The sequence below is a fragment of the Danio rerio genome, chromosome 18 (assembly GCF_052040795.2).
Source record: "Danio rerio strain M-AB ecotype USA chromosome 18, GRCz13ab, whole genome shotgun sequence".
Classification (NCBI taxonomy): Eukaryota; Metazoa; Chordata; class Actinopteri; order Cypriniformes; family Danionidae; genus Danio; species Danio rerio.
In genome coordinates, this window is record NC_141038.1 from 54185256 (window position 1) to 54210137 (window position 24882).

At 38.7% G+C, this 24882-nt stretch overlaps 3 protein-coding genes across 8 annotated transcripts in view; 2 read left to right on the forward strand and 1 right to left on the reverse strand.

Moving 5' to 3' along the window:
* ube2q1 (ubiquitin-conjugating enzyme E2Q family member 1) overlaps positions 1-24882 on the reverse strand; it is a 76151-nt gene that overhangs the window by 24330 nt on the left and 26939 nt on the right. The gene's annotated exons all lie outside the window — the stretch shown is intronic.
* On the forward strand, positions 1987-11433 carry chrnb4 (cholinergic receptor, nicotinic, beta 4 (neuronal)). Of its 2 annotated transcripts, XR_015515460.1 has the most exons (7): positions 1987-2146; positions 4289-4434; positions 4765-4809; positions 4987-5096; positions 5614-6628; positions 9186-11060; positions 11266-11433. XR_015515460.1 is itself a non-coding variant. In XM_087293663.1 (6 exons), exons 1-6 carry the CDS (start codon positions 2059-2061, stop codon positions 9357-9359), a joined length of 1578 nt encoding a protein of 525 aa, XP_087149789.1. In that variant the 5' UTR covers positions 1987-2058; the 3' UTR covers positions 9360-11433. The 2 variants fall into 2 exon arrangements, 1 of the variants encoding a protein (XP_087149789.1); XM_087293663.1 differs by having other exon boundaries at positions 9186-11433.
* Positions 11299-23313, forward strand: chrna3 (cholinergic receptor, nicotinic, alpha 3). Of its 2 annotated transcripts, XM_087293662.1 has the most exons (8): positions 11299-11378; positions 11764-11895; positions 12682-12917; positions 13847-13986; positions 15119-15163; positions 17865-17974; positions 18931-19969; positions 21396-23313. In XM_087293662.1, the coding sequence occupies exons 2-8, from the start codon at positions 11876-11878 to the stop codon at positions 21522-21524; spliced, it is 1719 nt and encodes a 572-aa protein (XP_087149788.1). In that variant the 5' UTR covers positions 11299-11378; positions 11764-11875; the 3' UTR covers positions 21525-23313. The 2 variants fall into 2 exon arrangements, with proteins under 2 accessions (XP_087149788.1, XP_087149787.1); XM_087293661.1 differs by lacking the exons at positions 11299-11378; positions 11764-11895 and having other exon boundaries at positions 12627-12917.

The window sequence follows — 24882 nt, forward strand, 5'->3', positions numbered from 1 at the left end:
TCACGTTCACACACTACACTGTCACTTTGCTTTAAGAAGTGGTGCTGGAACACAAAATAAGGGAAGATATGCTGAGTTCAATCCCATTACAGTGTAAGAAACTAACCTAATTTCAAAATAACCGAAAATTGCACCTAAAAACCTTCATGAACGGCGAGTGCTGAATTAACCAACTACTCCAGCATGTGTTTTACACAGCGCATGCCCTTCCAGCTGCAACCCAGTACTGGAAAACTCAACATTCTCTCACACACACACTAAGTTTAGTTGATCAGTTCCCCTATAGTGCATGTGTTTGGACTGTGGGGGAAACCGGAGCACCTGGAGGAAACCCACGCCAACACGGGGAGAACATGCAAACTCCACACAGAAACACCAACTGACCCAGCCGAGACTCAAACCAGAGACCTTCTTTCTCTTAGGCCACAGTGCTGACCACTGAGCTACCCCTATATATAGTATGAGCTGTGCCTTTAAAGGTGCAGCTGCTGATAAATGCTGAGAGACGGGATGTTTTAATTTCACACTGAGACTCTGCAGCATCTGGAAGATCTACAGTACAGTGTTCAGCACAGGACACACACACACACACACAGCTGAAGAACACCACCAATGCACACACACACACACACACACACACACAGTCTATACAGTAGAAACGTCAATACAGCTATGTGTGTGTGTCTGTACAACGGTGGGTGTGTGTCCATGCGAGTGTGTGTGTGTTCAGGGACACACAGATGTGATGTATAGAGGTCAGCTGTGGTGCAGTGGCCTCTCCTAAACCCTGACCTGCCCTCACGCCGCTCTAAACACATCAGGATTTATGACGCTGTGTGCTGGAGAACACAGAGCTGTGCTGATTTCTTTCACCATTTCAAAATATTTATTTATTTTTACTCATGATGAGGTTTAGTGAGTAGAGTAAAACTGCAGCATGCTGTCACAACAGGTCCCTATCTGTGCTGAACTGTCAACACATTACATTAATGATCCCTTTCACATGTTGTTGACTATAACTCACACTGCAACGACTGACAGCAATTAAGACATTTTCTAATATCACACATGACAAAATAATACAGTCATTCATAATAATACTACAGTGCTGTTAAACCATACTGTAGTAAAGTACTTACTGCTTGAATTATATCTGTTGAGGTGCATCTACAGTTGCTATGGTAACACAACAACTACAGTAATTGATCTGTTGTGGTGATTCTACAGTTGCTATGGTAACACAACAACTACAGTAACTGATCTGTTGTGGTGATTCTACAGTTGCTATGGTAACACAACAACTACAGTAATTGATCTGCTGTGGTGATTATACTGTTGCTATGGTAACAACAACTTTAGTGATTGATCTGTTGTGATTATTCCACAGTTGCTATGGTAACAATGACTGATCTGTTGTGATGATTTCACAGTTGCTATGGTAACAATGACTGATCTTGTTGTGATGATTTTACAGTTGCTATGGTAACAATGACTGATCTGTTGTGATGATTTCACAGTTGCTATGGTAACAATGACTGATCTGTTGTGATGATTTCACAGTTGCTATGGTAACATGTTGGAGCATTTTTAAGATACAGCTGTAAAAAATATATAGATAAAACAGTTTATTTTTATTTTCTGCTGTTAAATGATGACTGGCTCATTTATAACACGTAAACCAACTAGAGGGTTACATAATAAGCAGTAAAATAGAAACTATTATTAAACTTTTTTATTTTACAATATTATATATTTGTGTTGATATAAACTGTCTGCATAAAGAGTTTGTTTTTTATAAACGTGTATGCTGGCTGTATATTATCATTATGTGAACTAATGAAACTGTTGTGAACTCATAACACACACTAGAGTACTAACAACAAACCAGTAAATCACATCGGGCGGGCGGACGAGCGCGCGCATGGAGGAGACGCGCACGGACACGCGCAGCCGCCGCCGCCGGTCCGAGCGCTCCCCATCCTCATTAATGCTGTTGGCTTTTCTGAACTCCTGTGTGTGTGTATGTGAATGAATGGCGGTGTGTGTGTGTGAGGCGGAATGGGACTGAAGAGATGCAGAATCCCGGCCGGATCCAGCATGACGCGCGCGCTCTGCGTCCTCCTGTGCGCCCTCAGCCTCGCCAGAAGTAAGTCCAGAACTCCTGCATCACACACTGAGTAATTTACACTCCATCTATCACTGCTGGGTAAATCTGACACGCGCATCACCTGATAAACTAACACACAGGCTATGCGTTCCGCTTTTTGCGCATTTAAACAGCGAAGTTGCGCGATTGCCGGGTTGTCGAGTCTTCATTCTGCGTGGAACAGCAGTGCGCGTTGGCTTGTTTGTTTAACTGGGTGTTTATTAGTAACGCAAAACATACAGTTGAAGTATTTAAATATGCACAAAGTTTATTTTTAATAATAACAAAACTAATAGTCAGAGAACTCTCCTGATAATACAGGCCAGGCTTACTTGCATGAGATTTCACGGCCGATTAATTCTGACATGCACATCATCTGCTAAACCAGTGCACAGACTACATCCAGCTATCTAAAGGGTAAAACCACGCAATTTCCCATTTTCCAGCGTTTTTATATTCAGCAGTCTTCATTCTGTGTAAATACACCACAGTGTGCGCTTGTTTGTTTGACTGGATGTTTAATTTATTTTACAGTGTAGTGGTGCTATTATAGTATCATTAACATGCTTATTATAGTTTATTATTATTGTTATTATTATTATTATTATTATATTTAGCCTATACCACCGACATTTTAGTACAATATATATTTTCATTGACCAAGGCTAACAGGACTCAAACATATACATGTGTGTGTTTTATTGCAATAGTGTTGTGCTTCATTCATTCATTTTCCTTCAACTTAGTCCCTTTATTCATCAGGGGTCACTACAGTGGAATGAACTGCCAACTATTCCAGCTTGCGTTTTACACAGCGGATGGTTTCCAGCTGCAACCCAGTACTGGGAAACACCCATACACACAGACTCATACATTACAGCCAATTAAGTTGATCAGTTCCCCCATAGCGCATGTGTTTGGACTGTGGGGGAAACCGGAGCACCCGGAGGAAACCCACACCAACACGGGGAGAACATGCAAACTCCACACAGAAACACCAACTGACCCAGCCGAGACTCAAACCAGCGACCTTTTTGCTGTGAGGCCACAGTGCGACACCACTGAGTCACCGTGCCGCCCAGTGTTCTGTTTATTTTCCCCTTTAGTTTGCAGTTCATCTCGTTATAGGCAGTGCTTACGCTGAGCGTCTCTAACACAGATCACTGCTCATTAATATTAATTCACAACACTTAAAGCTCAGAGAACATCCATATCTTTAATTCTGCCTTTACTGTGGTTTACTCTATAACAAAGATGCTGAAGTGTAAACACTGGCAAACACTGGTAAACACTGGTAAACCCATTGTTAAGTTATTATTTTTTTAATTTTATTAAATTACTTTTGTAACCCAACAGTTCACTCTAAAATGCTGGGTTGTTTTAAGCAAGTAAAGAAAACCTAAGGTTTGGTTAAATTTTTGTAATTACATTTTAAAAATGTATCTAGTTAACATTTTTGTGTAGTTTAATTGATAACCCATCATTGTTTTGAGTCAACCGTTGGGTTAAAATGTGATTTAAATGTTTTAGGAAAATAATTAACCCAAACAATGTGTTTCTCTACATTTAACCCAACCCTGAGGTGTGTTGTTTAGACTAGTGGTGCAGGGCTGGTTTGTAGTTTTAGGATGTGTGTGTTTCACTCTGAACATGCTGAGGTGTTTGTTTTGACCCAGCTGGGTTAATTATTTCACTTAAATCTAAATTACAGTTGAACCCAAGCTGGGCTAAAACAACATTTTTAGAGTAAACTAATCTGTTGGGGTGAAAATGTAAGTTAAATGTACTTCAAAAAATTGGGATTCAAATAGGACTTCAAAAAAAATATTGACAAACCCAACAATGGTAATATTTGACCCAACCCTGAGCTGTGTGAAAGAAAGTGATGCAGTGTTGGAGTTTGTCTATGCTTGACCTAATATTGGGTTAATACAACCCAACCTTTTTGGGTTAAAAAATATTTAAGTTTAATTAAAAAATGTTTTGACCCAACCTTAAGTTGCATTTCTCTCTGTTACATGTGCAGTGCTGGAGCTGTTGGTTTCACTCTAAAAAATGCTGGGTCAAATGTGGAAAAACACAACAGAGGGTTAAAGCAACCCAGCCAGTTTGAGAGCGCAGTGTGTGTGTGTGTGTGTGCAGGTGGTGTGTGTGCAGACTCAGAGGAGCGTCTGATGAACTGGCTGCTGGGTAAACATCGCTACAATAAACTGATCCGGCCGGCGCTGAACCGCACCGAGAGAGTGACCGTCCTGCTGCAGGTGTCTCTGGCCCAGCTCATCAGTGTGGTCAGTACACACACACACACACACACACACACACACACACACACACACACACACACATATGACTCAAGATGGGTTAAAACAGCCCAGCATTTCTTATAGAGTGTATAATTAGACTAAGTCTTTATAATCCATTAATGTCGGTGTGTGTGTGTGTGTGTGTGTGTGTGTGTGTGTGTGTGTGTGTGTGTGTGTGTGTGTGTGTGTGTGTGTGTGTGTGTGTGTGTGTGTGTGGTGATCGTGCTTTAATGCTCCTGAAATAACAGTTTTTTATGTACTGATTTATGAAGTGTGTGTGTGTAAGTGTGTGTTATTGTGTGTGTGTGTTTCCAGAATGAAAGAGAGCAGATCATGACCACAAACGTCTGGCTCACTCAGGTCAGTGTCAGACGCTCATCAGATGCCAATTATTACTTAATTAATTAAAGAGGCTTTCGTCTCTGATGTCCTTGAGACTGATCTCCAGCTCGCTCACGTTCCCTCATCAGAGCGTAATCCAGTGTGTGATTGAGGCTCGTCTGAGAAATAATAAGAATATCATCATGTCATCTGCAGAACTGGAACGATTATCGCCTGTCGTGGGACCCGGCGGAGTACGAGGGCATCGACAAGCTGCGGATTCCCTCCAGACACATCTGGCTGCCTGATATAGTGCTGTACAACAAGTGAGTGACAAGAGGAAACACACACACACACACACACACACACACACTACAGAGATGCTTAGTGGACATGCTGCGTCCCAACACTGCAAACAATGCTGTTCTTATTCAGAGGTTTTGTCTTGTTTCTAGCACAGAATATACTGTTGTGTTCAGGAGTAATGAGTCAAAATCAAGAGAGTTTCTCATTAAAGCAAGCAAAATAAAGGCCTCAAAGCAAGAAGGTCGCTGGTTCGAGTCCCGGCTGGTGTTCCCCTACAGTTTGGACAGTGGAGGACACCTGAGCACCCAGAGGAAACCCACGCCAACAGGGGGAGAACATGCAAACTCCACACAGAAACACCAACTGACCCTGCTGGGGCTCAAACCAGAGACCTTCCTTCCGTGAGGCCACAGTGATAACCACTGAGCCAGTGCCCTTGAATGTCATATTTTGGCGAGTTCATCTGTTTAGTCAGCAGAGTCAGGGAGTTTGGCATTTGGCTTGTGTAGTGTATCTGAAACTCTGGTGTCTCCACAGTGCTGACGGGACGTACGAGGTGACAGTGTTCACTAACGCCATCGTGCTCTTCAACGGCAGCATCGCGTGGCTCCCGCCGGCCATCTACAAGAGCGCCTGTAAGATCGAGGTCAAGCACTTTCCCTTCGACCAGCAGAACTGCACGCTCAAGTTCCGCTCCTGGACCTACGACCACACCGAGATCGACCTGCTGCTGAAGTCGGACGCCGCCAGCATGGACGACTTCACGCCCAGCGGCGAGTGGGACATCCTGGCGCTGCCAGGCCGCCGAACGGTCAGCCCGCTGGACGCCACGTACGTAGACCTGACCTACGACTTCATCATCAAGAGAAAGCCGCTGTTTTACACCATCAACCTGATCATCCCGTGTGTGCTCATCACCTCGCTGGCCATCCTGGTGTTCTACCTGCCGTCCGACTGCGGAGAGAAGATGACTCTGTGTATCTCCGTCCTACTAGCGCTCACCGTTTTCCTCTTGCTGATCTCCAAAATCGTGCCGCCCACTTCCCTGGACGTTCCTTTAATCGGGAAGTACCTGATGTTCACGATGGTTCTGGTGACCTTCTCGATTATCACTAGTGTGTGTGTGTTAAACGTGCACCATCGTTCTCCCAGTACCCACAGCATGCCGGCGTGGGTGAAGATCGTGTTTTTGGTGCGACTGCCGGCGCTGCTGTTTATGCAGAGACCGAGAGGACATTCGGCACGCCAGCGTCTGCGCCAGAACCGCCGTCTGCTTGGATTGGCTGATACTCCTGGCAGATCCGTCATGTGCTCTTCTGCGTCTGCGCTGCTGGCTGCGTCTTCAGCGTCCGCTCTTTCCTCTCCGGGACTCTTCTATAATAAAGGGCATTTCGGCTCTCGGAGAGCTGAAGGTCTGAATAATGGACACGGCTCCGCACAGGACCTGAAGGGGAACAGGCTGCATTGTGAATGGGGATCTGAGATTCAGGAGGCTGTGGACGGAGTTCGATATGTTGCTGATCACATGATGGGGAATGACGACGATCAAAGCGTGAGTTTCTACGTTTTATTTATTACACTGGTAATCCTTGATCCTGATTGGTGAATTGGCAGATTCTAAGGCGTGTTACTGTATGTTAGGGGTAAAGTGCATACAGGTGGCTGCTATCGCAGAATAGAGCATGACAGGTTTATCAGCAGCTGTACTTTATCTTATTACATCACTACTGGACACAAACACAGAGCATTGCTCTGAGCTGACTGCTTGCAGCCGGTCCCGCATTATTCAGTTTATGATTGACCAATCAGACGATTCCACTATAAACACCCTCAGCTCCATCTCACGGCCATCTGTTTTGAAGAACCCCCCCCCCTCCCCTCCTCCTTTCCTAGATGAGTGGCACGGTGGCCCAGTGGTTAGCATTGTTGCCTAACAGCAAGAACATCACTGGTTCTAGTCCTTACTAAGCCAGCTGACGATTTTCTGCGGAGTTTACACGTTCTCCCCGTGCTCACATGGGTTTCCTCCCACCGTCCAAGAACATGCAGCTTAAGTTAATTGACTGATCCACATCAGCACATAGACATGCTGCTAGTCAGTAGTTCTCTCTTAAGAGCGATCACTATCTGTTCATCAGCTACTACAGCAGGGGAGTTCTCCACATCTACCTGAGCTCAAACTCCCCTCTCGCCCTGCAAATGGGAGGGAGCCCCAGGCTCAAAGATCTTCTGAGCTCAGGGCTCTCTCCCCAGGACAGCATGCCAAACATGCTTTATAATCCATCATCAGCTGAGGGTGAACTCTTGAAATGTGCTTTAATTTATTTGATGTGTGACGTCATCGCAAATGAAACACAAAGAGGGGGAGGGGCATGTAGTAGCTCCTCCCCTTTTAAAAAAACATCCAATAGCGTCTTGCTTTTCTCACAGCTCAGCCAGTGAGAGGGGTTGAGCTCAAGCGCATCTAATCAGAATAATGGGCGGGGCTTGACAGATACTGCATTTACATTTAGACATTTAGCGGACGCTTTTATCCAAAGTGACTTACAAATGAGCTGGAGAAGAGACATGAAAACATTGATCTATTAAGGCGGAGGTGACAGACTGCAAGCTGTGGATGTTTATATCAGGTTTATATCTCCTAAATGTGAACTTTCTCACTGGTTTTGGAGCACACTAGATTATAGATATCCTTAAAACAAACTGATGCTAACATCTTAAAAACGAGGCCTTTAAGTAGTCGTGCGAGCCTCCTTCATATTCTACTGTACAGCACATATGCGATACACTGTGTGTATGAAATCGGTGTATTTACATTACATCAAACACTAGTATAATATTGAACTCGTCTTCACACTTCTGTGCATACACAGTTAGAAAATTTGGTGTACATCAAATTAAATTGTAAACAGTTTTTATCTTGCTTCTAGTCCAAATATCTAAACATACTTAAATCAAGAAGCATTTTCTAGACAAGCACAACATATACAGGCTAGAAAACCTGCCAGTGGTGTCAGCAGAATAATCTAGTTTTTGCTTTGATTACGGTTATAGCACATTATTTTGCTTGTTTTAAGGATAAACTCTCTTCATTTTGACTCATTTTGCTTCTTGATGTAAAAAATGGGTATTTGGACAATAACAAGACCAAGACATTTCCCGCAGTGTAAAAGCTAAATGTAATTTAAAGGTGTTCATTTTTTTCTGTAGATACACAATTAGCGAGCAGAGGTGGGATAAAGCAGAGGTTACATTAGCGCTTGAGCCAAAGCACATTGTAAGAGCATCGATCTGCAGCTGAAATCAATGAGAGCCGTGCTGAATAATCCTGTTCAGAAAGTGAAGAGGACAGCAGTCTGAGAGACGGAGGAGCGGCGCATTCAATACCAGCCCATCAGCACTTGTTAACACTGCCGTTATTAAATGTTTATTAAAGGGATGGTTCACCCAAAAATGAAAATGCCCGGTTAATATACTCTCCCACAGGTCAGCCTTGAGATTTCCAGTCGAACCTTTAAGAAGATTTTGAGCTGAATCCGTGGTGCTTCATATAACGGCATTGAAGGATGTTTTTAGATTAAAACTAAACCATGAGAGAGGGTCCTGGTTTTGTCAGGATTAGCAGACAATTTCATGTGTGAACTATCCCTTTAAATTCTGCATGAAGCGGAAGCTGCGACAGTTTTTATTGTGACGCAGCTCCGAGAAACAGAATATTACATGAGAAAACAGTGGGTGTGGCTTGTTTTTTCCTACTGCAAGCTGATTGGATGTAGTCAAGTAGGCGTGTCATTCAGAAAGATGGGGAACAGGGTTTTAGATTTAGACTCCTCCTGCTCACCATTTCTGTTTGTTGTTAAAGCACTGACCGCTGGAGGGGTGTGGTTAGGTATGTTAGCCCCGCCCAATACCTTACACTGACCTAATCTGAGAATATAGCTCAAAACAATCAGGAGATTTCAATTAAAGATCACAAGTGCAGACAGTTTTGTTCTTTATGACACACAGATGAACTGTTCAGCACAAAACTAGCAATGAGAGCGAACAGAATCAGTATGGGTAGTTTTGATTGGATGTGTGCTTTAACGAGTCTTTCTGTCTCTCCGTAGGTCATCGAGGACTGGAAGTACGTGGCGATGGTGGTGGACCGGCTGTTCCTCTGGATCTTTGTGATCGTGTGTGTGGTGGGAACGCTGGGTCTTTTCCTGCAGCCGCTCTTCCAGAACCAGACCCTCGCCATCCAGCAGCCCAACACTGAGCCCGCCAGACGGGACGGCATGTGACGAGGACACGGACTCAAATACATTCGTCTTTAATTCTACTGCTCTGTTTATGATGTAGATTGTGTCTGAGCTTCACTGCAGAAATGCTTCTCTTACTTTTTTGTCTGGTTTCTAGTACAAATTCTTAAATCTAGAAGCATTTCCTAGACAAGCAAAAGATATTAGTGCATTAAAATATGATAACATTGTGTATTACTTTGAGTCAAATATAATGAGTTTTTCCCTAAAACAAGTTAAATCACAATTTATTTGGCTAGGAATGAATAATTTGACTAAAGGAATATGAACAGCAGTTTATAAAACACTCATGTTTATGACAATAGTTAAAAATAAACAATTACATAATATGAAAATACCAGATTGCAACATTAAGCTCCCTAACAAGCTTTCTGTGAGCCACTAGTCAGAAACAACAACAATATAAAATAGATCACCTCCAACAACTCTGGTGCCCGGTTCAGCCACTGTTAAGTACATATACTTTTCTTTCTGTCTTGTGCATGAATATTACTGCACTGTTTATGTGCACATTCACATCAAAACCAAGGCTTAGTATTTTCCTTTGCACTGTACAGGGAAATGACCACACACACGCTGTATATTTAGTCTCTGCATATTGAGCTGTGATAAGAGAAATTCAGTGTAAACAGAAACTACACATTTGTATTCGTCTTTACACTGGGGGAATATGGTATTATATTCACTTTTTCATTTGTTTTTTGAAACAGCTTCCACTGAGGAACTTGTACATATGATTTTTTGTTGTAGCTAAAACTGAAAGGACTTTATTTTATGTACAGTGGGCTTCATAAAAGGTTTGATTCACTATGTGGTACTTAATCAGATTTGCATCTATTCATGTGTATTTTGGGTAAGTCTGAACTCAACTATTTCTGTTTGTTTTCATATTTTCCTTATGCTTGCCTTTGTTATCATGTACATGCATTCAGTTCAGTGTCATCTGTACAACATAGTTCACCAGTTTATGGATGATTTCCTCGTGTTGTTTGTCCTCTTTCTCTCCTAAAAGCACATTTACAGCTCAATTAAACTGGACTCGTGAATAAAAAGCAATATGACTATATACTGCGCCACCTGCTGGACACATCAGGCTATTGCTCTCTTTCACACATTCATTCTGCTGGTGATTAGTGCTCTTTATATCTCATGGCTCACCAGTGTCATATAATAGCACAGGCTACAGCTGAGTGTAGGAGATTCTATACTTTCCCCAAAACCCCTCAGATTCATATACTGTGATTTTCCACGTGTCTGACACTGAGAGAGTTATGGAGAGGGAGAGTTTGACTTCTTTTATATAAAAAGATGAAAAAATACTACAGTAGTGTATAGTAAATACTGTTTATAATATAGTGTCTACAACTCATTAACGAATGTTCCAGCATACTGCAGTGAACTGATAAACTGCACTAAATACTAAAGTATACTTCAGTTACTAACTAGAGTAAACTGTGGTGTGTTGCAGTATAATATATTCTATAGGAAGCTACAGAATCGGGTCACTTGTTTGTATTAGTGATGTTGTGTTACCATAGCAACTGTAGAATCACCACAACAGATCAATCACTGTAGGTGTTGTTACCATAGCAACAGTAGAATCACCACAACAGATCAATTACTGTAGGTGTTGTTACCATAGCAACTGTAGAATCACCACAACAATCAATTACTATAGGTGTTGTGTTACCATAGCAACTGTAGAATCACCACAACAGATCAATTACTGTAGGTGTTGTGTTACCATAGCAACTGTAGAATCACAACAGATCAATTACTGTAGGTGTTGTTACCATAGCAACTGTAGAATCACCACAACAATCAATTACTGTAGGTGTTGTGTTACCATAGCAACTGTAGAATCACCACAACAGATCAATTACTGTAGGTGTTGTTACCATAGCAACTGTAGAATCAGCACGACAGATTAAGTACTTTACTATAGTATGGTTAAAAATGACTACAGTATTTGTCATGTGGTGATAAACATCAGATTTATTTGTGTGTTTGAGTTGAATATAGCATGTGATGTTATAAATTGATATGACAACATTAATTTCCTCAGTTAATATAACAAATGTATTTTAGTATGTGTTTGTTTATCGGGTAGGCTATCAAATATTTATTAGCTATTTTTTACATTGTAAACCAATAGTAAACCTGTTCTTCATGGTAAAACAGATCAGATTACCATGTTCTTCGTCTTGTATGAGAAAGGGATGAGCGCATATGGTTTTTAATGATGACCTCACTTTTAAAAACGAGTATGCAAAATAAGAATAGTAATAAAGTGAATGGTGTCGCTGGTGGAGGTGTTGACGTGTAGTCTAGTGGACAGAGTGAAGTTCACCTGCTGTTATTTGACCTTATATGTTCTGCTGTTCAGGTTAATGTAATGATTGAAGCTGTTCATCATCACTGCTGCTGTAATCAAGACAAAATCAGCTTTACTACCAAAACCCTGAGGAGTCGCTTCCATTCAGGAGCACGACTGACAGATGCGCAGTCTCTCAGATCAGTTCAAACATGCTTCACCACCATGACAGATGTTACCAATGTACTGCCAAAGCATTTATCATGTTTACATTACATACAGAACATAGGAAAACAAACTGCACAGTAGTGAAACAACAGTAATAAATAATGATAATAATACAAAATATATCAACGTTTTAGGACACATTTATAATAATTCAGTGTGTGTGTGTGTGTACACTGGTTTGTATAACATCACGGGGATGATCTCGATATTAAAAAATTGAGTTGTTTTATGAGGACATGGATCATGTCCCTGTAAACACTTAAAACCAGTTAATGGGGTGGTTTCATGTGTGTGTCTTCATCTGCTCACTCTCTCTACTGCTAAAATGCTTTCTTGTCAGTGGCGATAGCCTAGTGGTTCAGTTCGCTGACATATATCTCCATGGTGCTGACAGTGACCCGAGTTTGATTCCCGGCTTGAGGTCCTATGACGATCGTTCCTCTTTCTCTGCTTCCAATGCTTTCCTGTCTGTTCTTGACCATCATATCCCCTACAAAATAATTATTTCAAAAATAAAACCTTTTCTTACTTAGATTTAGTCTTGTTTCCAGACCAATAATAATTTTCAGAATTTATCAGTCATATTTAAGTGTGTTTTTCCTTAAAACCAATGGAGTAGGATGAATAATCTTGTTTTTCCTTTCTCCTCCCCCATTGGCAGATTATTAGCTTGTTTTAAGGAGAAACTCACTTTATTTTGACTCATTATTTGTAAACAATCAATATTTTCTATAAAATATGTATTCATTTAAGACTTTGTAGATATCTGCACTGGAAACAAGATGAAAACTCATGCATTTTTTGCAGTCTCTCTCTCACACACACATACATGCGCACACACACACACACACTCTCTCTCTCTCTCTCCTCCTCCTCTTCTCCTGGTCCTCCGCTTGTCTGCACCGCTGCATTATTTCTGTCCCCGGACTGTACAATGAACACCGGAGCTCTCCTGATCTTCTTCTCCTCATTTTCTCCTCTGTGTTTTCTCCTGTCGGGTGAGTACAGACAGCTGACCCTGCTCTGAATCTACCTGTTGCAGTTTAATCAAGTGTTTTAATTCTTCTAGAAGGAGCAGCAATAAGAGTCAAAGTACCAGAAGAGAGAAATATATTGATTTCCTGATGATCTGCCATTGGAAATGAACGTTCTCGAGTTGAAACCTTACATTAAATTTGCTTTTTAACATTCAAAACAAACACTTCAGCCTTTGTGAAATGTGCATTCATGCATTTATAAAGTATTGTAATGCATTATAACTTTTCATGATTAATTGCAAGAATTTCTTTTTATTATTTTGTAATATTTAAATAATCCCTTAAATCTAAAATTGGTTGTTTGATGTGTGTTTTAATTCATTAAAGGTGTGACAGTGATATGTATAATTTACAGTACACTGAATTCATTATTACTGTGAAATAATGCAAAATATCTAATAGTGATTGAGAAGATTTGATGCTGTTACTAATTGTTGTTTAAATTATTGTAAATGATTATTTTCTAAAGGTATGACAATGAATAGATCCCTAATGAATAAGGATCGTTATTGTATTAATAATATTCCCCAAATACGTTCAGCTCAATGCAGTCGCGAGCAGCTTTTGTTAGTGGGATTATTATAGTTATGCAGCTGATTCATTTCATAATTGCGAGTACAATTCAGCCATTTTCCATTCATTTTCCTTTAACTATACTGATATAAAAGAAATGTATAATGACAGTACACTGAATCCATTAGGCTTTACAGTGAAATAATGCACAATACTTCACTATGATAGAGAACATCTGGTTCTGTTACTAACTAGTGTTGAACTTGTTAAACAGTAACAGGGTTGACCATAATAAATGGGTCTAGTTTGCCCAAACACATGCACTATAAGTGACCTGATAAACTAAATTGGCCTGAAGTTGTGCGTTTCTGTTTCAGGGGTTTGCTGCTCTGAGGCCGAGCACCGGCTCTTCTCTGTCATTTTCTCCAGCTACAACCAGTATATCCGACCAGTGGAGAATGTGTCTGATCCAGTGGTCGTCCAGTTCGAGGTCTCCATGTCACAGCTGGTCAAAGTGGTGAGTGATCTGACCATCTCTGAGGGAGATTTCTGTCCGCCGTACACTCAGACGGAGACTTTTACTGCTTGTTTAAACCTTTTATTCAAAATGAGTTGGAACAACACAGTTCATATGGGTTTTTTGGGACAACTTAATTGTTTTATGTTGAATCCAGTTCATTTATTTAGCTTAAAGGCTTAACTGGGTTAATTAGGCAAGTTTTTGGACAACAGTGGTTTGTTCTGTAGAAAATAATAAATCTTTGTTAATAATATTGACCACATACATTTTTATTTATTTGTTTATATTCCAGCCAAACTAAAAGAAATCTGACTTTCTCCTAGTTAAAATTGTAACTAAAACACTTCTCTTAGCTGCAGATGACACTGTTTATATTGGCTATTTCAACAAATCCAAATAGATTTTTCTGAGCGTTTAATAAAAAGCGAGTGTGTTTGGATAGACAGTGCTGCGAGTTTACAACTCATTTATAATTTATGTTGTCTTTGCCATGATGACAGAAGAGCTGGGTTAATTAGGCAAGATATTGAGCAACAGTGGCTTGTTCTGTAGACAATAGAAAAAGATAATTTCACAAGGAGGTGAATAATATTGATCACAGAGGTTTTTAAAAATTCCAGTCAAACTAAAAGAAACAAGATGACACTATTAATATTGACTATTTCAACAAATCCAAAGTGTTATATAGATTTTTCAGAGTGTTTAATAAAAACTGAGTGTGATTTGTTGAAGAATAATGTGAGTTTTAATACCTAACTTAATAACATGTCTTTGCCCTGATTACAGGCAAGTTAAGTGGTTTCTTCTGTAGAAAAATATATATTTTTCAAGGGGGCAAATATTTTTGACCACAGCAGTTTTTACATTATTTTGAATTGATTTTTTTTATTTCAGCCAATCTAAAAAAATAAATAAATCTGAAGTGTTTTATAGATTTGAATAAGAGCGAGTGTGTTTTTGCGCGAGTCCTTCAGGCGACGGGACTCAGGTGCGTCTCCGTCTGACGCCTGGAGAATGATTGCACATGACAGCATGTTTCTTCTTTACGCTCTGAAATATTCATTTAGAGGCCGTCTGTATCCCCCACGGCTGATCTGTCTGAGACTCGCTCTGCTTTTTATTTCCACAGGACGAGGTGAACCAGATTATGGAGACCAATCTTTGGCTGAGACACGTAAGCTCATGCATTATTCACACTCGTCCAAAGGTCACTTATTCATTTAGCTAATCGAACACCGCTTTATTCACAATCACTGCGCTGTGTTGATCATGACTGGAGCAGCATGCTGGAGATCTCCAATGTGGAAACACTGGAGCTTGTGAAGAGTTGGCTGACAGTTTACTTAAAGGTTGTTCATAAGACCTCATCATGTGATGGAGAGTTTGTGCATGCTTATGACAATAGTCAAGTGTCACTCCCTCAGTTAGGACATTTTAAATGCAAAGATGACACTGTTTATGACAGATTGTTTTTGTCTTCGTTGACTTTACCAAGATAACAAAACATGTCATAAATCTGTCATAAACAATTATAATTATAAATGTGTCATATTTTTAAAACAGCAACATTTTTTTACCAACTACAGTGGTATACACGCTGAATTTGTCATTAAAATGACATTAAAAATTAACGACGCTCCAAAAAACATTCATGACGGTTATAATGCCTCATGGCAATCATGTTTATGACAGATTTATGACAAGTACTGTTGTCTTGGTAATGTGATGGTCTCTGAATGGACCGCACAATCTGAACCAAACTAACCAATCGAGAACGAAGAAAAGGAATGATGTTGCAAGTGGCGAATGGATTTAGTTTCATTTAGATTTAGAATCAGAAGTCGAATAGTTTGGAAGTTATGCTGTAATGCAGAGAATACCTGAAGTCATGGAGTCAACTGATGTAGTAGAACTCACAGTAAGACATTGATGTAGCGAACTAAACGTGGACTAGACCCCACAGCAACCAACCCTTTTGGGAAGCGCTGAATCTAGAAGTCATCCATATAGGATATCAGCAATGCTATCGTGATCTCAGCGCCACAAACAATCACTCAGCTCTGACCATGATGTCCACGTTGTTTACGGCAGCTCTCTCAGGAAAGCAAATATCATAATAAGCTCGTATCAATTGGCAAACATACGTGAATTTACTTAGCTCTCGTGACTCGCTCTGCTGAGTTGTTCAAGACATGCACTTTGCCCTCACTTCTGATTTTGCTTCCACTTTTACTGAAACCCAAATCCATTCACCACTTGCAACGTCATTCCTTTTCTTCGTTTACGATTGGTAAGTTTGGTTCAGATTGTGTGGTCCCTTCAGAGACTGTCACTGTAATGTGAAGTTTTCAAGGCAAACACAAAAACAGGTTGTGATGTATGTGTTTACGCCACGTTGTCATTACACACAGGTCATAACTGAGTGAATGACACTTAATAACAGTTGTTATAAGCATGCATACAGTCTCATTTACATTCATGTGTCATGATTATAAAGATGTCATGACAGTTTTGTGAACACACAAATAAAATATTTTTTTTTTAAATCTGTTCTGCACAAAATATTTAGTGATATGAGACGTTTTCGAAACTGTTATGAATGTTTTAATGAATTATTCAATTAAATGATTTACATTTATTCATGTTGCTTATTTAAAACAGCTTACAAATGAGGATAAAAGAAGCACTTCAAGAGCAGCAGTATATAAATGCAGTGAGAAATCTAAGTTTAATTCCTTAATGTATTTATTTATAACATTTCTATCCTCTATTAAGTGTTTAAATATGCATGTTTTAAATGCATGATTACAGCAAAACTGTTGCTAATGGTTATGTACAGTGCACAGGATCAGGGGAAAATGAGTCTAAATGTCTAATACTTTTAATTGAAGGAGTATTGGAAACGGTCCACTTGCTCAAGACAGCTGGAGTTTGCCATGAACTAAGAAAGTGCATCTCATAATTCGCTATGAAGTGATTATGAGAAGAGGATTTTACAATCGTGTCCAAGAAAAAATGAGTACGGTAAAGAGGGTTCAATTAAATTAAGCACTTCAATTAATCAAGCAGCTCATTAACATTTAAACGGCGGATCAATAACCAGATTTAATCAGGTTAATCAAATTCAGTAAATATTTCATCTGAGTGGCGAGTCGTAAATGTGTTGAGATACCTGACCTGGACAATTGAAATTAATAAATGATTCTGCTTGTATTGACAGTCAGATTGGGCCTTGAATTATATTTGCATCAGTAGAAGATTAAAAGCGTCAGGCAGTGTTTTCTCTTCTGTTGGTTTATCATGTGTCAGAGCTGATGAGATTATGCTTTTCAGTCTCGATTTTCAGTCAGACGATAACTCTTCATCAATATCCACTGCTTTATGTCTCGTGTGTTGTTTAAAACATATTTTATTGTGTCGAAGTTATTTACATCCATCACTTTTGACATCTTTAAATCTGAATCCATTCTAGAGAATCCATTATCAAAAGGATAAAAACACTATAAAACAAGGACGGCGCTTCATCTCCCACCCTGTGTTTTGTTCTCTTTTTGATGTTTTTATAATGTTTAAAAATTAACAAACATATTTTAAAGGATTCAGGTAATAGTTACCACTACTTTTACACCATTACTGAACCTTTATTAATGTAAACTAAAGATTTACCTTCATCAGACAAAAATATCATCTTTAATGGACAACAGCCCATAATCAGACCATAATCTTTAAATGACAACAGCCAACTACACTAGACCACACAACTCAAAAAAGAAAAGTGTTTGCTGACAGCTAGTCAGTATTGAATAGAGTTCATGGATGCACAAGTTGGGATAAATGGGTCAAATTCATCCTGGATTATTTGAATTTTTTTACAGATTTGGAATGACTATAAGCTCAGATGGGATCCCAAGGATTTTGGAGGTGTTGAGTTCATCCGTGTGCCGTCCAACAAGATTTGGAAGCCAGACATTGTGTTGTATAACAAGTAAGTGCGGCCAAAGTTCCTTTAAGGCAAGTTCTTTTACTCAGTAGCCATCTTTGAAAGACGTCTGATGTAGATCTGTAGAATGTCTGATGTTTTGATCCACCGTTTGACATTATCACATGACCAGCATCGGTTGCGTCGCTTCACTCACATTCATGATTTATTTTTACGGTGCATCATGGGATAGTGTATCATCTATTGGATGCGCACTTCAAAATCTTGTCAGTAGTAGATCATCCGAGTACTTCTTGCATACTGTTTTTCAAATACTATGAACTCAGACATGCTAAGCTCACATACTAACACACTATACGCTCTCAGAAATAAAGGTACAGGAGCGGTCACTGGGGCAGTACCTTTTCAAAAGGTACATATTTGTACCTGAAGGGTCCGTAGTGATACCTCAAGGGTACTTTTTAGGTACATTTGGGTACTGATATGAACCTTTTAGGTACCATTGTGGACTCATTGGGTACAAATATGTATCTTTTGAAAAAGGTACTGCCCCAGTGACCGCTCCTGTACCTTTATTTCTGAGAGTGTACAGTAGGTCAAGTACCATATAGTAGATGTGATTTCGGACGTAGCCGTGATTTTATTCTTCATGTATGAGCAGGGACAGACATTGGAATATTATCATGATCTCTACACTTCCATTGGTTTTTAGTTATGCTGCAAAGTGATATTTTAAATTATATTATATTGGGGGTTTCTGTATAGTCATGATCCTGTGTGTAGACCAAGTAGTTTTCTGTCATTTATATTTCCAAGTCATTTCTCCTATTGACAACTGAATCAGGATTTCTAAAGAGCACAATAAGGTCAATATTGACTGACTGCTGCATTCTTTATATGAGTGAAATGTCTTGAGTGTTCTGTAGTCTTCAATGGGATGCTCCTCTTTCCGTATCGCTGCTGTCAGTCCTTCACAAGCTGTGTTTATTTGCGCATCACAGTGCGGTGGGAGATTTCCAGGTGGACGATAAAACCAAAGCCCTTCTGCGCTTCAATGGAGACGTGACCTGGATCCCACCGGCCATCTTCAAGAGCTCCTGCAAGATCGACGTCACCTACTTCCCCTTCGACTACCAGAACTGCACCATGAAGTTTGGCTCGTGGACCTACGACAAGGCCAAGATCGACCTGGTGCTCATCGGCTCCACCATCAACCTGAAGGACTTCTGGGAGAGCGGAGAATGGACGATCATCGACGCTCCAGGATATAAACACGACATTAAATACAACTGCTGTGAGGAGATCTACACGGACATCACGTATTCACTGTACATCCGCCGATTACCGCTCTTCTACACCATCAACATGATCATCCCCTGTCTTCTCATCTCCTTCCTGACCGTTCTCGTATTCTACCTGCCCTCCGACTGCGGAGAGAAAGTCACTTTATGCATTTCCGTCCTCCTGTCGCTCACTGTATTTCTTCTGGTCATCACAGAAACCATCCCATCTACGTCTCTAGTCATTCCACTAATAGGAGAGTATCTGCTTTTCACCATGATATTCGTCACGCTCTCTATTGTGATTACGGTGTTTGTGTTAAATGTGCATTATCGTACGCCGAAGACTCATACTATGCCCTGTTGGGTTCGTCGAGTGTTTCTGAGTCTGCTTCCTCGGGTTATGTTCATGACCCGGCCTGAAAAAGACCAGGAGGTTCCTGCCAAACAGTGCAGTGTTCATCCTCCGGTTTCCAGCAAACAGACAAGTGTGTGTCGCGGGCCGCAGCTCCTCCTGTGTCCGACCGAACTCAACGAGGCGTCCAGGACGGCGTTTCTGTGTCGAGAGCACCACTGCTGGAAGAAACACATCTCCAACATGACCAGCGAGGGCGCAGAGGACGGAGGCAGCCCGTGCTCCAGCTCTGAGTCTCTGGACGGATTTCTGTGCATGTCTGCTGTTTCACCGCAGGTCCGAGAGGCTATCGAGAGCGTCAAGTACATCGCTGAAAACATGAGGCTACAAAACGAGGCTAAAGAGGTAAGAAGACTGAAATGTGTTCTGCTGTACTGGTGTTATAGTGTGCTCTTATTCAGGTTTACATTAAAATTTCATATTACATTTCATATTACATTCGTTGACGTTCACTAGCTGTTTTTCATCCACATATTTTCATGTGCATTTTCAATACTTAAACATAAAAAATGCTTGATTGAAATGCCAATATGCGCATACATTTAAAAGTGCACATAACCGAGTTGAATAAACTTGTTATCTGATAAAGACACGGCTAAAGAGGTAAGAAGAAATTAATTCTGAATGTACTGCAGTAAACCCTTTGGCTTCTATAATAATGCACATAGTTCGTTACTTAATAATTTTAAGGCAATTTTTGAAGTCAAGTCAACTAAACACTTTTTATTTAGGGTTTACATTGAAATTCTTTGACTTTCACTAGCAATTCCTCCACACATCTATTTTTATGTGCATTTACAACACTTAACAAATGCTTTATGAAAATGCCAATATGCGCATACAATTTAAAAGTGCACACAAAACAATGAATGCACATAACTGAGCTGCATAAACGTTTTACCTGATAAAGGCAAGGATATAGAGGTAAGCAGACTGAAATTGGTTCTGAATGTTCTGGTGTGGTATTATTCAGGGTTTCCATTCTATGCCACATGCACATGCACTGCTTTTCTACTTGTTTCTAGTCCAAATATTTAATATTTCTCAAATCAGTCAGCATTTTCTAGACAAGCACAGAATATAGTCTTGTTTTCAGAAATAATGAGTCAAAATGAAGAGAATTTACCTTTAAACAAGCAGAATAATCTGCCAATGGGGGAAGCAGAATAATATTTTCTCCTTTTGACAAATATTATTTCAAAGGCGCTTTTGGCAGATTATTTTGCTTGTTTTAAGGGAAAAACTCATTCAATGTCGGCACATTATTTCTAAAAACAACACCACAATTTTTGTTTGACTAGAAAATGCTTCATGATTTAAAAAAATTTAGACATTTGGACTAGAAACAAGACCAAAAGTAATACACAGATTTTTGCACGTGTCAAACTCCCTGCTTTCATTAGCTGTTTTTCCATCCACCTATTTCTGTGCACATTTTGAACACTTACTTTAATAAAACTATTTCATATATGATTTTCTAAATAATTCTATGTATAATCAAGCAAACTAAACCAAGTGCTCATCTTGAAATATTCAATTTATCATGTTTACCTTATAAAAAATAAGCATAGCAAAAACAAACCTTAAGCACAAGCTGAAAACAGACATTTGTAAAATCCTGCATTTGCTTGATATAAACGTGTTAATCTGATGACAGAAACCAAGTAGCTGGCATTACAGCAAAGATTGATCATTCAGAAGTGTCAGAAATGAACGTATGAAATGTGATGTAGTATGTTTTATGAAAGTGTTCCTCTGCTTGTCTTTAAAGGTCCAGGATGACTGGAAGTATGTGGCGATGGTGATAGACAGGATCTTTCTGTGGGTGTTTGTGCTGGTGTGTATTCTGGGTACAGCGGGACTCTTCCTGCAGCCGCTCCTGCTGGGCGAAGACATGTGACGCAGAGCGAAAAATCACATCATTTCACTACTCAGCATCTGCTTTAGAGCATATTGTGTAAAAGACATCGCTTTACTGGTTGGTCAAATCTCTAGGAGCCCAAGTGGTGCAGGTAAAATGAGGATCATCATCGACTTTCAAGACGATTTCCACTTATTCTCATCCTTCGTCAATTTATGTTTCCATCAAATGATGCAACCCAGTTATTTTATACAACTTGTGTAAATATGTTCTGAAATCATGGCAGTTGCTGTCTGATATGCCTGCAGATTTGCTGAAACATAAATGAATCTGTTCAGTTTATGGAGGAATTGCTCAGTAGCGGTTGCGAGTCCATTTACTGTATGTCCTTGTATTAAAAAGAGTGTGTGATATTCTTTAGATGCTCTGCTTGTGTTACAGGATTAAAACTGCATGAGAGTACACTGCAGAAAATGTTTTTATTTAGAGTTTTTGTCTTTTTTCTACTCCAAATATCTACAAATTCTTAAATTAAGAAGCATAATAAAAAATTTTGTCTTGTTTTCAGAAATAATGAGTCAAAATGAAGCAAGGTTTTTTCCTTAAAACAAGCAAAATAATCAGCAAATAAACAACATATTTTTAATTGAAATGCATCTTGACTTAAAAATTCTTAGATATTTGTACTAGAAACAACTCAAAAGAAAAGCACTGTTTGCAGCGTAAGAAAGTTAATGATGGTAATTTTCATGATGTAGTGTCCCTTTAAATCCACAAATAACTCTCCAGGGGCGTTCATGCTGTTATATATGCTCACTTTGTAATATTAAGCAAATATTTGTATTTAATTTCTGTTAAAATAGACAATTTTGCAAAGTCCAAAAGTCATCTCTCTGTGCACATTTACAACTGATAACTTTTAGGTAAAAGCGCCGCCTAGTGGAAACATTGAGCAAGTACGACAAGCCCATTACAGATGATGTCAGTAAATAATTCAATTATGAGCGTCTAAAATGATCGTTGGTGTGATCCTGCAATGGGTGACTGTTCACTAAAAATGCTTTCCTTACTTAGAGTTTGTCTCTTGTTTTTAGTCTAAATTTCTAAAAACTCTTAAATAAAGAAGCATTTTCTAGACAAGTAAAATATTGTCTTGTTTTCTGTCAAAATAATGTGAGTTTCTCCTAAACCAGCTAAATAATCTGGCAATGGGGGAAGTGAAACAATCTTGTTTTCTCTTTGAAATAAGAATATTCTGCTCACCCCATTGGCTGATTAATTAGTTGTTTTAAATATAAATATAGATATTAAAGGCTCAATTAAGTTTGACTTATATCTTCTGAAAATAAGACAATATATTTTGCTTGTTTAGAAAATACTTTTTAGAAATTATTAGATATCTGAATTAGAAACAAGACAATATTTAATTCAGAAAGGCATATTTGTTTTGCAAATGTGTATACATGTAATATATATGTAAAAATGTCAAATTATTTACATTATTAAATATATGAAATAAAAATGTACATGTTATATATTTTTTTGCATAATGAAACCCTTGAAACACATGTTCAACCTTACAATAAACTCTGCAAATAAACCCTGGTGAGAATTAAGAATATCATCTGATCTGCTGTCAAAGGTTTCAGGCTGGAAATGATTTGTGTATTTTGCATTAGTTCACACAGTCTTCACACATTTCTGCCCTCGGCTGAGCTCACATCTATCACTGCAGGAACTTTTTTATAACACGCTGTAATTTACTGTTGTGCACCTGAACTTAACGTATGTTACATAACAATAAAAACTATGTCTAATGTGAAGATAACTTACAGTGTTGAGCATAAATGAGCCTCACAGATCTCTTTATACAGTAATATTCCCTCCAGGATGCTCTACAGTAATACATGTGTGCAGATACAGGAGATTAGTCAGAACTGAAGACAAAACTGATCAACTCATCTAACTAAAACTGAAGATCACAGAGCAAACATTACTACACACTAATTAATGTTGGGGAAACATTAAACAAAATATGATCAACAGGAAAAATCAAGAGAAACATAAAAAATATTAAACTGAGCAGAAATGTTGTAGTTTACATTATTATTATTTTAATTTTTTGCAATATAAATTTATTATCTTTTTATTTCTAAATATATTCAGTGACTAAACTCTTATTTTAACGGATATAACTTTAATAAAAAAGGTTTGCTTAAATGCACCAAAATATATTGTCTATATTCACTGAGAAATGCATGAATAAAATATACATTCTCAATATTTGGAGTACTGTACATACACAAAAATGAATTATCATAACTTATTAGTGACATATTCAATTGTATATTAGTACAAACAAGCATCTTTTTTATCTTAATTACACAAATTTAATTTAATTCAAGTAAAAACAACTATTCACACAACTAAACTGAATCAAATGCAAACATCTGCTCCTTCACAAAACACCTTTTTCTTACAGTTAATTATTTTATTACTCATTTGACTAAACTCAAAACTGCCAAACAGAGAATAAAATAAAGGACATATAATGCTTATGATGTAAACGACACCATCAGTTCATGCATACTGAAGGGAAGGCCGTCAGCGCTTTAACTAAAGCACATCAATATTTACACTTAATTTAACAAAGTACAAAGTCTTGCTATGGAGTTCATTTACTATATTCTTGCTGAACTGTTCAGTTGATTTTGATTATGTGAATCTACGAGTATATAATAATATAATATAATATAATATAATAATGTAATATTATTTAATATAATTCATTTTCCTTCAGCTTAGTCCCTTTATTCATCAGGGGTCGCCACATAAACCGCCAATTATTCCAGCATGTTTTACACTGCAGATGCCCTTCCAGCCGCAACCCAGTAGTGGGAAACACCCATACACACTCATTAACACACACTCATACACTACAGCCAATTAGTTAATCAATTTTTTTATAGCGCATGTGTTTGGACTGTGGGAGAAACCGGAGCACCCGGAGGAAACCCACAAACACAGGGAGAACATGCAAACTCCACACAGAAACACCAACTGACCCAGCTCAGAATCAAACCTGCAACCTGAGTGCTGTAGGGCAATAGTGCAAACCACTGAGCCACTATGTTGCTATAATATAATATAATATAATATAATATAATATAATATAATATAATATAATATAATATAATATAATATAATATAATATAATATAATATAATAGAATATAATAAGCTTAATATTGCACATTATTATATTATATTCATCAGAATTTTATTTTATTTTATTTTTTGAGATTTCAGTACAAATGTTGATGCAGTACCAAACATTTCCTTAAAAAAATAAATAAATAATTAGTTTTCTTTTTCTGAACCATATAGCAGACTACTAA